The sequence below is a fragment of the Dicentrarchus labrax genome, unplaced genomic scaffold (assembly GCF_905237075.1).
Source record: "Dicentrarchus labrax unplaced genomic scaffold, dlabrax2021, whole genome shotgun sequence".
NCBI classification, from domain to species: domain Eukaryota; kingdom Metazoa; phylum Chordata; class Actinopteri; family Moronidae; genus Dicentrarchus; species Dicentrarchus labrax.
Window position 1 is genome coordinate 33009288 of NW_026136719.1, and position 12646 is coordinate 33021933.

At 40.7% G+C, this 12646-nt stretch overlaps 1 protein-coding gene across 4 annotated transcripts in view; it reads left to right on the top strand.

The window, feature by feature from the left end:
• Positions 1 to 12646, top strand: part of LOC127351949 (cell migration-inducing and hyaluronan-binding protein) — a 190723-nt gene that overhangs the window by 125632 nt on the left and 52445 nt on the right. For all 4 annotated transcript variants that reach the window (XM_051379973.1, XM_051379974.1, XM_051379975.1 and 1 more), the window contains exons 12-14: positions 8535 to 8704; positions 11372 to 11581; positions 12368 to 12573. In XM_051379973.1, the coding sequence (XP_051235933.1) occupies positions 8535 to 8704; positions 11372 to 11581; positions 12368 to 12573 (586 nt within the window). The remainder of the gene's footprint in view (positions 1 to 8534; positions 8705 to 11371; positions 11582 to 12367; positions 12574 to 12646) is intronic.

Below are 12646 nucleotides of genomic sequence, written 5' to 3' on the forward strand. Positions count from 1 at the left end.
AATGCATTATGGTAACCTTTAACACAGTCAGGCAGTTTGTTCCACAGTTTAGAAGCTGAAATAACAAAAGCTTAATCACACATTATTTGAGACTGGCTGTACTATAAGAGCTAGTAGAGCACAGAATACACATTAAACCCAAGTTCTGATTTTTTTTCCAGTGTATTTACATTCTGTAATTACCTCTCTATATCGTCATTTTAATTGTTCCTGAGAATCCTCCTTCATTCCTTGTCTTGACAATCCTGTCATGCAGGATTCAAGTCGTGTACCAAAACACAATGCATGCACATACTGAAAGTGATATTGACGAAAAAGCTGGTGAATATGCACATTTTACATTAAGTTAAATGATCCTTTATTGATCCTCGTAGGGAAATTCATTTGACCCATCCTAAGTACAAGGAGCAGCGGGCAGCCACTTTGTGGTGCTTGGGGACCAATTCCGGAACTGAGCCAGTACCTTGGTCAAGAGCACTGAAAGGAGAATTAACCTAACATAATGTACATGTTTTTGATGGTGGGGGAGACCAGAGCAACTGGAGAAAGCCCACTCAAACATGGAGAGAAAATGCACACAACTTCACACAGAAGGCAGCACTTGATCATGAGTGCAGTATAGTTGACTGGCTTCTTAAGTGTTGTTCAGAGAGTTATTTCAGAAATAAAAGTCCTGTTCATTTTCTGCCTCGATGCTGTTAGTTGAGTGACAGTTGGAGCCTTAGATAAGCTTTAGCCCCTCCTGGCTGGATCATCAGTACAAAAGAAGCACTGCATGGTAGAAAATGTCTGGTCTGTTTGATAAAAATTCAAAGTACAAGCTTGTGTACATAACAACTGAAGGAGAGCAGTTAAAGGAAAACCATGGTTTATTACAACCTGGGTTTTATTTTCATAGTTCTGGCCATAGGCTCTCTCAGTTATGACAAAATTCTCCTCACCAAAGTAATTGCTAAGATCTTGGAACACTGCAACAAAAAAGTTCAGTTGGTCAAGAAACACAAGTCACACTATCAGACAGGTTGAATACAAACCCCAAGGTTAGGCATACTATTTTGAAGAAAAGTGAATGAAGGTGAAATTATTACCCAAACTGTCCATTGTAAACATCTGTCACAGATAACAGGATCAGTTTTGACCTACCATACTCACCATAACCTTTGTGCATGTGTGAATTTCTTGTGCAATTAGGTATTATTAGCAGCATTATGAGTGTGTTCACTTTTAGTTTGACCTCCAAATAAAGTAGCAGCTAATCTGGCAAAATCCACCAGTCTCACTCCCAACTCATCAAATACTGCTTTCCACTTCAAAATATGTTGCTGTAGGTGCCCCACATCAGCAAGAATAAATATGCAACATCCAGTAAGGCTTTCAAAATAAAGCTTGACAAAGTTAACATTCTTAAACAGTTGGTTAGATTTAGGAAAAGATCATAACAACATGGTTGATGTAATTTAAAGGTCCCCCACCAGTAGCTGGAGCTATGAACTAAGACATAGTTGTAATCAACTGTCATTTTCCTATATATAGCTAATTTAAGTATATAGCTAATTTAGTGACTAAAATCTTAAGGATTACAACTTTAATGGATTTATGACTTTCTTTGCTGGCAAAATGCTGACATTTTTTCAGGATTAGATCATTTGTATTTGTTGAATACAGAGTGAGTGAATGTGTTCCTGCTTTAGATATAGCCTACAGTGATTTGGAATGAAATCCCTGTGAAACTATGACATTTCTATCTGCCTAAACAGATTAAAATCACTCACGGAAACCATCTTTATTCCTAGGAACCCTTCCATGAGAGTCTACGGATGTCTGTGTGTGTGTGTGTGTGTGTGTGTGTGTGTGTGTGTGTGTGTGTGTGTCTGAGCACATAAACACCCAGTCTGATAGAGGCCAGGTTGAGACAGCCTAGAGCAGTGTGTGGGAGTCAGTAGAAGGTGTTTGGACTGACTCAGGGCCAAGGGAAAGTCTCAGCCTGCATCCTGGAGTACTGACTGGGCCCATTCACGCTGACACACACATACACATGCTGACACGCATGCTAGAATGAACACATACATGCACATACACTTATCCTGTCAGTCCTCGCTGTTCTCCTGTATGATTCAAATAGTCTTTATCTCTTGAACAACCCTCGGTGCTTGCGGTGGCTGTAAGTGAGCAGTAACGTGACTTGATGTGTCCTCTCATAGCTGCCACTTCCCAACTCTGATTCACATGGCAAAAAAAGTCAAGTTGCGTGTATTCTGCCGTGGATTTTTGAGTCCAGGATTTCTTTTTAAATCTTTGACTGAGCTGCTGGCGTTTCCCTCCTGCCTGGCTGCATCAGAAGATCAGTCCATTAGCCCCTCACCCCCACCTTCTTCTCTGTTTTCCCTTGGCTCTCTGACATCACCGGGTGTTTGGCCTTCCAGAGTGGAAATCCTTTTTCTGTGAGCCCGAGGCTGCTCCTCAGAGCTCCTGTCACTCTCCTCTTGACTGTAATCCCTTTCATTAATTCCTGCCCGCGTGCCACTTTGCAGCACCGTTTTTGAACATGCAGTGATAATCAAGTCTATTCCCCAGCTCCTGAGGTTATGCACAAACAGGGAGGGTGTGTTGTTTTTTGTTGTTGGCAGCTGAGAGCTGGGAGATGGCTGAGAGAGACACAGAGACAGATAGCCTGAGGCTGTTTATCAGTTTGAGTCCAATAACTTGTGCCCGGGCTTTACATGTTGAACTTTTGACAGTTCTAAATGGTGTAAGTGATGATTATTGTTGAAAATACATGTGGTGGAGTGGATCAATGGCCTGGAGCAGTGGTGAAGCATTTAGCATTATTCTATTTCTATCCTGACATTTACCTTGCCTCCCAAAGCCAGGCTGAATCTCTCCAGCTCAGTTTTCACCACAAGATTTAAGACTGGTAAACATCCACTGAAAACTGATCATTACTACTAAATAAATAACAAACCAATAAGCAAATTCTAATGTATTTACATGATGACCCCTCTCAAAGTCACAAACCCCTTAACTTAGCAAAACTTGGGGAAGTAGATCAATTTTGACCATGTAATGCATCTACTTTTGTCTCAAAATGTGGACATCCAAACAGTGGACAACCACATGTTAAAGAGGACAGCTTTGTTTTGTGAGGATTAAACAAAATTATATGACTCTGCTATTAGGAAACCCATCAATGCTGCTGTTAATATTCTAACCTCCCCTTCCTCTCTAAGATTCTGAAGAAAGTAGTCACCAAACAGTTGTGTGACTTTCTACATAGCAATAGCTTATTTGAGGATTTTCAGTCAGGATTTAGAGTTTATCACAGCACAGAGACTTGTCTCTGTACTTGTATTATTAGATCTTAGTGCCGCATTTGACACCATTGACCATAATATTCTTTCACAGAGACTTGAGCATCAAATTGGCATTAAAGGAACCGCTTTAAGCTGGTTTAAGTCATACTTATCAGATCGTTCTTAGTTTGTACACGTTAACGATGAGTCCTCTATAAACACTGAAGTTAGTCATGGAGTTCCACAAGGTTCTGTACTTGGACTAATTCTATTCACTTTATATATGCTTCCCTTAGGCAATATTATTAGGAATCACTCCATTAACTTTCATAGTTATGCTGATGATACCCATTTATACCTGTCGATCAAGCCCGATGAAATTAAGCAGTTATCTAAGTTACAAACATGTCTTAAGGACATAAATACCTGGATGAGCTGCAATTTTCTGATGCTAAACTCGGGAAAGGGACTCACTGTCTAAAGATGTAGTTACTCTAGATGGTATTACCTTGGCCTCTAGCACCACTGTCAGGAATCTTGGAGTTATCTTTGATCAGGACATGTCCTTTAATTCCCACATAAAGCAGACCTCTAGGACTGCCTTTTTTCATTTACGCAATATTACAAAAATTAGACACATCCTATCACAGACGGATTCAGAAAAACTAATTCATGCATTTGTTACTTCTGGGCTGGATTACTGCAACTCCTTATTATCAGGCTGCCCCAATAAGTCCATTAAGGCACTACAATTAATTCAGAATGCTGCAGCACGAGTACTGCCAGGAACAAGGAAAGAGATCGTATCTCTCCTGTATTAGCTTCTCTGCACTGGCTCACTGTAAAATTAGTTACAGTGTAGTAGAATTTAAAGTCCTCCTCCTCATGGATCCTGGTGGAGCCTTCTGCCATGGTCCTGCTTGACCATTGCTAATATCACTGATATTATTGTTATTATTATTACTACTATTATTATTACTACAGATACTATTATTTCTATAATCACTGCTCATTGACTCCCCTCGTTGTTGTCGTTGTCATCATCATCTTCTTCATGTTCATCATCATCAGTCACTACTATTAGTGCAGTTGTTGCTACTGTTGTTGCTGTGCACCTTTGTCTCTGTCTCTGTCCTTCTGTCATTACCTCTGTTCTCTCTCTGTCTCTCTCTGTCTCTGTCTCCCTGTCTCTCTCTCTCTCTCTCTCTCTCTCTCTCTCTCTCTCTCTCTCTCTCTCTCTCTCTCTCCCTCTCTCTCTCTCTCTCTCTCTCTCACCCCAACTGGTCGAGGCAGACTACCACCTACCTAGAGCCGGGGTCTGTCCAAGGTTTCTGCCTGTTAAAAGGAAGTTTTTTCCTTGCCGCGTCACCAAGTGCTTGCTCATGGTGGTTACTGTTGGGTCTCTGTAAATAATGTTAATCCAATCCAATCCACTTTATCTATATAGCACGATTTTAATAAACACAAGGTTTCCAAAGTGCTGCACAAAAAGATTCAATGTTCAATTCACTGTTATTTGTATAGCAAATATAAGGAGTTCGGTCTAGATCTGCTCTATTTGAAAAGTGTCCTGAGATAACTTCTGTTATGAATTGGCGCTATACAAATAAAACTGAATTGAATTGAATTGAAATTGAATATTGATATTCTCATCTAATGTATGAATATCAGCATTTTGTGTGTTGAAAATAGCAAAAAAAAAACACCTTCTACTGTTTTAATTCACCCTGAACCTTGTAAGCCCAATGCTGAGATAGAGATTTACTTAATGAAATTTATATAAAAAAGAGTGTTAAGACCCTCTAATCAGAGGAGGGCAGCCCACCTCCCACAGCCTCCGCTATAGTGTACCAGTGCCAGCCACAGCAGCTATCATACCTGGTAGCACCTGCTGAAGAACTATTAAATTTATGGATATACAATAACTGTCATAATAAAGTGGATTTCAGCATGGGAGTTTAAAAAAGCAAAACAAAGCTGGTTGGAAAAGCCCATATCAGAGAAAAACATACAGTAGTATTAGTGATTATGTTCTTGCAGGCACATGACAAGCAGCTTTTTATAACTTTTCTCTATTTCATGTAGCCCCTTTGAGTGTGTACCAGCTACAGCAGCTATCATACCTGGTAGCACCTGCTGATCCCCCATGAAGAACTACTCATCAGTTTCTGGATAATCAAAAAGTCTCAAAGTGAAACAAATTGTTGCACAGAAGTTGGAAAAAATTAACAAAGCTGGTTAAAAAAAGCCGGACTTTCAGTCAGCACTATAATAAACAGTTGTAAAATGGGACCTAACGCAATGTCTTTTGAGCCTGGGCTGTTGATGTTTTAAGTCTACGCTTGAATCAAAGTGTTCATTTGTATGTTTTGAGTCCTGGCTGTGCTGGTGAAGGCAGTATGAGGAGAAAAAGAGATTAAACATGTGGGTGTGTGATCTTGAACATTTCTTTGATTTCTTTTTTTTCCCTGTTTTTTTCTAGCACATTTGCGTTGTTCAGGATGTGAATGTGTAGGAGTGGAAGACGTGTGGAACAGAGCCCTTATCGTTTCTGCACCATTCCTCCACTTACTGTTTTTTTTCTGCCCTTTTCTTCTCATTCGCTGCCTTTCATGGGATCTTCTTTTGTTCTTCTCAGCTTCACTATCATTTGCTGAGGTGTAAATTGGTCTTCCGAGGAGCTACACTATCCAAAATGCATAATACTGTAGCTTTCAAACTTGTTGAGTCCCAGAGTGAGTGTGGGTGCGGAGAACTGGAAGGCTTCTAAATGTCTCTGTTTGCTTCAAACAGTCTTAATCATACAACCAGTTATTCACATCTTATGGTTTCTATCTGTCCTGAATGAATCAAGTGTTACATACTGCAGCTATACCACAGTGATATTGCTGCACAATATGCCTCCTTTTTGTTCGGTCTCTACCTGTTTGCCCCATGTCATTATTCATGACATGATTATTTTTATTTTGGATTAGTCTGTCAGTCATTTTTTTGATTAATCCATTAGTTGTTTAATAAAGATATTCAGTTTACTGTCATAGAGGACTAAAGAAACCAGAAAATGTTCACATTTTAGAGAAATCAGAGAATCAGAGAATTTGGATTTCTTCTTAAAATGACTTTTTTAATAAATTATGAAAAATAGTTGCAGATTAATGTAATCGTTGACAACTAAATAAATAACAATTAATTGACTAATTGTTGTAGCTCTAATAATGCTCATAATTGCACTAGTTATCAGTGAACAGTGCATACAGTTCCAAAACTAAACCAGTGTGTCGGGTGCACAGTTGTAATAAATGATAAAACATAAAACTTGTTTATCGAGGGCAACAAAAACGTGTTTCAGTTCTAAGCATACATTCTGAATCAGCAGAGAGGCTTGGCTCCTTATATGCCTGACACAATCGGGTTACAGTTTTTAAAAGTTACATAACCCAGTGGTTCTCAAACTTTTTTCATTAATGTACCCCCTCTGAAATATTTTATCAGCCAAGTACCCCCTGACCCATGCAAAAACGTTTTTGGGGTAAAAAAAAAAAAAAAAGAAGCTACTTTTGAATATAATGAAAAGAGGTACAAGTAGTTTTTTAAAAATCTGATTTATTAAGAAAAACACTTGAATGCTTATTTCACATGTTTAGAATCTGTCACCAAATTCATGGCAAACAATTTTTTTTTCATCTTGCAGTAACACTATTGTGGCATTGAATTTGCATTGAACTGCATCTACTTAAAATCTAGTGACAAACATCAGCTTCACTGAGGATCTTTGTAGCAGGGAGACAACTGCAGTGATGGTGATAGTGAGAGTTCACAGCGGTTAACGATTGCATTGAAAATAGGAATATGGAATATAAAATATGGCTAATCAAGCTTACATTTAATTTTTTTAAATTAATATTTTAAAACAAATGTCAAGTACCCACTGCAGTACTCCAATTGAGCTGGCCTTAACCATCACATCGCTAGTTAGTCTCATGTTAGTATAAATTTGCACCTGGCACAAAGCCTATATAAATGCATGTGCAAGTATTTCTATGTATTTTTCACAATTAACTCTTTAACCACTCACTGCCTGTTGGATGTTTAGTGAAACACAGAACACACACAGCTGTAAGGACTGTGTGCCAGAGGCAATATGCACCCAACTCTGTGAAAGTGTGTGCATTTTGACCAACTACACAATGACAGCCTCAGTTCATTGCACTACAGTTTAGTGACAAATCAACTACAACAAAACTCCTCTCCTCCCACCTGTGAATCATGCACAGGCACCAAAAAAAACCCTCACAGATGGTCAAAGCCAATCTCGAGGTCAGGAAAATACCAAGCGGTCAGAGTGCTGCTTGCACTGGTTGCCAAAAAAACAGGGCCCTTAGCCTTTCACAAAATTTCAGTAAAAAACAGTCTAGTGCACTATGCGTTTTGTTTTGAGCGTCCTGTAGCAACAGTGTGAAGGAGGAAGGTAGCTGACCTTCAGAACAGTGTTTTGGTGTCTGATAAGCATTTAAACTGGGATTCTGGATTCCATTTCACCTGTACCTGGAAAAGCTCTCTCCCACTGTCCCAGCCCCTTGCATTTTCTTTAACGCAGGGCTGTGATTGGCTGAACTCCAGGTCAGCGTGATCCTGCTGAATATGTCCCTGTGGCTGGGGTGGACTGGTTTCTAACTGTGGTCGACTTAGGGATGAACTCATGGTCAACATTCCTCCCTCTCCTTCACAGACACACACACACACACACACACACACACACACACACACACACACACTTAAACTGCTCTACATAAATTAAAGTTTGTAAATGTGTGTGCCTGGGCCTATGTGTTATGCATCAATGTGTATATTGAGCGCCTCAGTTCGCCATAATTACAAGTGCTGCCTGCCCATTCTCCTTTAGAAAGAGAAAAAGTGGTGCTAGAAACCCTGACTCAGCTTCACCATTATGTCCTCCATCGCAATTATCTGAAACATCTGCTCAGACACACACATAAACACACATACAGAGCAGACAAACAACAAACTGTACTTTTTTCAGTCTCTGATGAGCATGGGCATCTGTTTACACACTGCTCAGCTCTGTTGAATGGACTGCTTAGTAGAAACAGCGAAGCTTCAGACAGTACTGTCAGCAGATGAGCGTAGATCCACGTAGCAGATGTCTCTATGTTGTGTTTATTGCTATGTTTAAACGCTGAGCTCTTGAGCTGAGGTATGGTGTGTGTGTGTGTGTGTGTGCAGGTAAGCCCCAGTTCATCCACATGGGTGAGGAGGTGGATGGGGTGGATATGAGGGCAGAGGTGGGCCTGCTGAGTCGTAACATCCTGCTCCGTGGTGAGATGGAGCCCGGGTGCTATGGCAACGAGGCCTGCAATTTCTTCAACTTCGACACTTTTGGAGGACATTTGAAGGTACGCTGTTGTCCTTATACCTTGTCGTTTAAAGAACAGATAGCCAGGCGATTCACACATGAACCAGTTTACACCAGGGGTCATCGTATGCTGCCCGAGGAGTAGCACTGAGCAGTGACTTGTTGCAGACCTATCTGCAGTTTCTGTGCCAGTTGATTTGACCTTCACAATTCCTGTAATTCCTGACCTTGTTTTAGCTCACATAGGGAGGAAGTTTGTGTGCTATCACAAGAAAAGCTAAAACAGGTGCTCGGTTAGTTCAGTGGGTAGAGCTGGCGACCCATGTACCAAGGCTGAGTCCTTGCTGCAGTGGCCCAGGGTTTGAATCCAACCTGCAGCCCTTTGCTGCATGTCATCCCCTCTCTCTGTCTATCTTCAGCTGTCTTTATCATAAAGGCAATAAAAAGCCCCAAAAACTACTTTAAGAAAATCAAAAACAAAAACCCAGCTCAGTGTCCTGAGGAATTACATCCATCTCACAATTTAAGTCCAATGCCAATGTTCAGTGTCACTGCAGGAGGCAATGTGTCCTTTATTTAGTAAGGTGGAAAGTTAGAGTGTGGGGGACAGGGTGGTGGACGGGTGTGTAGTGCAAGTAGTTCAGTCTTTCCCTATTAAGTGTTTTAATTTTCATACCCTAACCAAACCTTAACTGTAGTTAATTTGCCCTAACCATGATCACCATACTGGAGTTGCTAAACATTGTAGAAAAAGCAAGAATAATTCAAAATGTAGTATATTATAGCTTAAGAAAATGGATGAATGGGTTATTTTGAAGATGGACTGTCTCAGCTTCCTCTGATCCACAACGGTCCAGTTCAATACACGGTTTTCCACCACTGTCATGGAATAAATTGCATGAATGCTGCTTTCTTAGCAGAGTTACATCCTTTTTTTTCACATGACCTTGATCATTCATAATGACGTTTAACGAGTAGAAATTCTATTTTATTAAGTTTGCTTAAGAGAGTCTACAGACACACCACCTCAACAACCTCTGAGTTCTTAGGTGCTTTGAACTAAATGAATGCTCATAATGACAATGTTAAGGCAGGTAGAGTTTGCTCTGTTCACCTTAATTTAGTGTGTAGTGTGTGTGACCAAATACAGTCCAGTTGAGGCTGATGGGAATGTCATTAGTGCCATAAAGTATTAGACAAGTTGAATTATATCTTATCGGCCTGTCAGAAGTAACTGCAGATGCAGATGTTTAATTTTAAAGCTTTAACTGCCAATACCAATGGTGTGCTGATATCATTGGGCATTCCTGCTTAGAAGTTAAATTAGAGCAGGTTAAGACACTTAACAATACAGCATGTATCAGGCTGTTGGTGTATCAACAGGAGGAAAAAAGACAGTGGACAGAGACACCGAGAGACAGGAAAGGACAGGAGAACAAAGGAGACAGAGAAAGAGGCTGTGGTTGTATTCCTGCTCCCTTCATGCCTCTCTCTCCCCAGGGCGAGCTATCATATCCTATTATAAATTTCCATCACAGGCTCATGTCACATATTTCTCATGCATGTTGTGTGTAGAAGAAAGGAAAGGGAAGCCTTTGTGAGATTTCAGTGAAGCCCTTCAAAATGAATGCCTCAGAGGACACTCCCCCGAAAGTAGTGCCATTACTGTTGTGTTAAAACCTTGTTTCGCCACCAGTATCAGCTGAGCAGCCTTTGTTTCAGCTTGTATTTTCAACGTCAGCAGGGGGTTGTAGCATCTTCTCAAAGGCTGTAATCTTTCAACTGGAGTTAACAATGAGAATCACCAAACGTGTTAGTAAGGAGGTTTTCTCAGGGTGTGGTACAACAGTGGCTCTGTTTAGTGGAACAAAGCTGCTTCCCATCATTGAGTCACTCTGCTCTCTAATGTCTTTTACTCACTAAGGAATCTTTGCCCATCTAGTCTTTTCTCTTATTCATCCTCCTCTCCTCTATTCTATATCTCCGTCTTTTTATCTTTGTTGTCCCTTATTCAATTCCCAACTTCCTGCTTGTTCCATCCTATGCCCATTCTTCCTCCCATCCTGCTTCCTTCCTTTCCCTCCTGATTCCTTCCTGTCTGCATCATATTTTCCTCCCTGACTTCCTCCACCTGTGGGATCTTTGTAGTCCTCCATCATTCCATTCTTCCGCCCACCTTTATCCTCAATACCTATTTTCCGTCATACTTCCTTCCTCGGTATCCTTAAATCCTGTCCTGCCCTTTATTCTTTGACTTTCTTCATCCGTGAATTAAACTCTCTCCATCCTGTCTTTGCCATCCTCCCTCCTTTCCTCGATCCATCCATTTTTCCTTACACCACCCTCCACACATCAATCCATACCTCCCTCTCATTCTTCCTTTTAGTCTTCCTCCCCAATTATTTATTTAGCTTACTCTTTCCCTTGTTTCTTCCCACCTCCACCCTTCGTCTTTCTTTCTGTCCTCTTACCCTTGGTCTGTTGCTTCTTCTTTATACCACTCCTTTCTTCATCAACCCTTTCTTTTCTTTTAGTTAGATATTTTTCATTCACAAAAACATATTGTTAGAATAGTCTTTATATCATTGCATTTCAGTACACCCATTAACTTTTATGCTGTGTCCAATGATTACAGCTGTTATCTGAGTGATGCAACGACCTGCTCTCCCTGCAGGAGTGAGTGTACTGTATCTGCTGTTATCATCAGGTGGAGCGGGGCTTCAGGGCAGTTCATATATCTGGGGTGGAGCTGCAGCACATGGGCCAGCAGACAATGGGACACTATCCGGTCCACTTTCATATGAACGGAGACGTGGACGAAAGGGGCGGCTACAACCCGCCCACCTCCGTCAGTGACCTATCCATCCACCACTCCTTCTCCCGCTGCGTAACCATCCATGGCTCCAATGGACTGCTGGTCAGTGAAGAAGTTTTACTAAAGTTTATTCTGTGCTTGATGTGTTTCAGAGGGACATTATAAATTGTTTTACATTTTTGGAAATACGCTTGCTTTCTTGCCAATGAGAAGACCTATATATATATATACATATATATATAACATATAACTATATATATTTATATATAGATATATAACTATGATGAGTCCAGGCCCCCAGGTTTCTCAGGTCATGTAACCTACACATGGCCCAAAAATACTTTTTCTTATACACATATATAACAAAAAAATCATGGCATTGTTTTTTTTTTTGTCAGACAAAATTCAGAAATGAGTCTTTGTATTATCACAGTTTGATCCATTAGGGCCAATATAAATTAAAAACCTCACAAAGAGCCATATCAGTTAATTAACATTTGTGTGTGTGTGTGGTAGAGTCAGCAAAAGTCAGCTGACTCAGCCCACGGCTATGCTCGTGCTCGATGGGCACAAAAACATGGAAGCAGAAAAGACTATTTTAGTGAGCAGCTTCAATCTAAATGTTTGGGGTGCAATCTTGGAACACAGTATTCACTTCTCTTTATACATTTATGATTGAGTCCATGCCCAGAAACTTCAAAAAGGTACAAAGAGATACTCTGAACTGCTGTTCGACACATTGGCACAGAGATAAAGAGGAACGCCCATGTTAAATAATAGTTCACAGTTGAGGAAAGACGAGGAATTAAGCTTCAGAAAGTTATATACATACTTCTACAGCTGATTGCAGTGAAATATCAATGAAACTGAACTTGTATTCCCTCCCAGGTAAAGGATGTTGTGGGCTATGACACTCTGGGCCACTGTTTCTTCACGGAGGATGGTCCAGAGGAGAGGAACACGTTTGACCATTGTTTGGGTCTGATGGTGCGAGCCGGGACCCTGCTGCCTTCAGACAGAGACAGCAAAATGTGCCGTGACATCACAGAAGGGGCTTACCCAGGATATGTGGCCAACCCACGCCAAGACTGCAGGTGAGACACATTCATAAACTGTATGCAGTCTTTAACCTCTTCAGTCCCAGGGAGGGTCTTCCATGGATCTGCC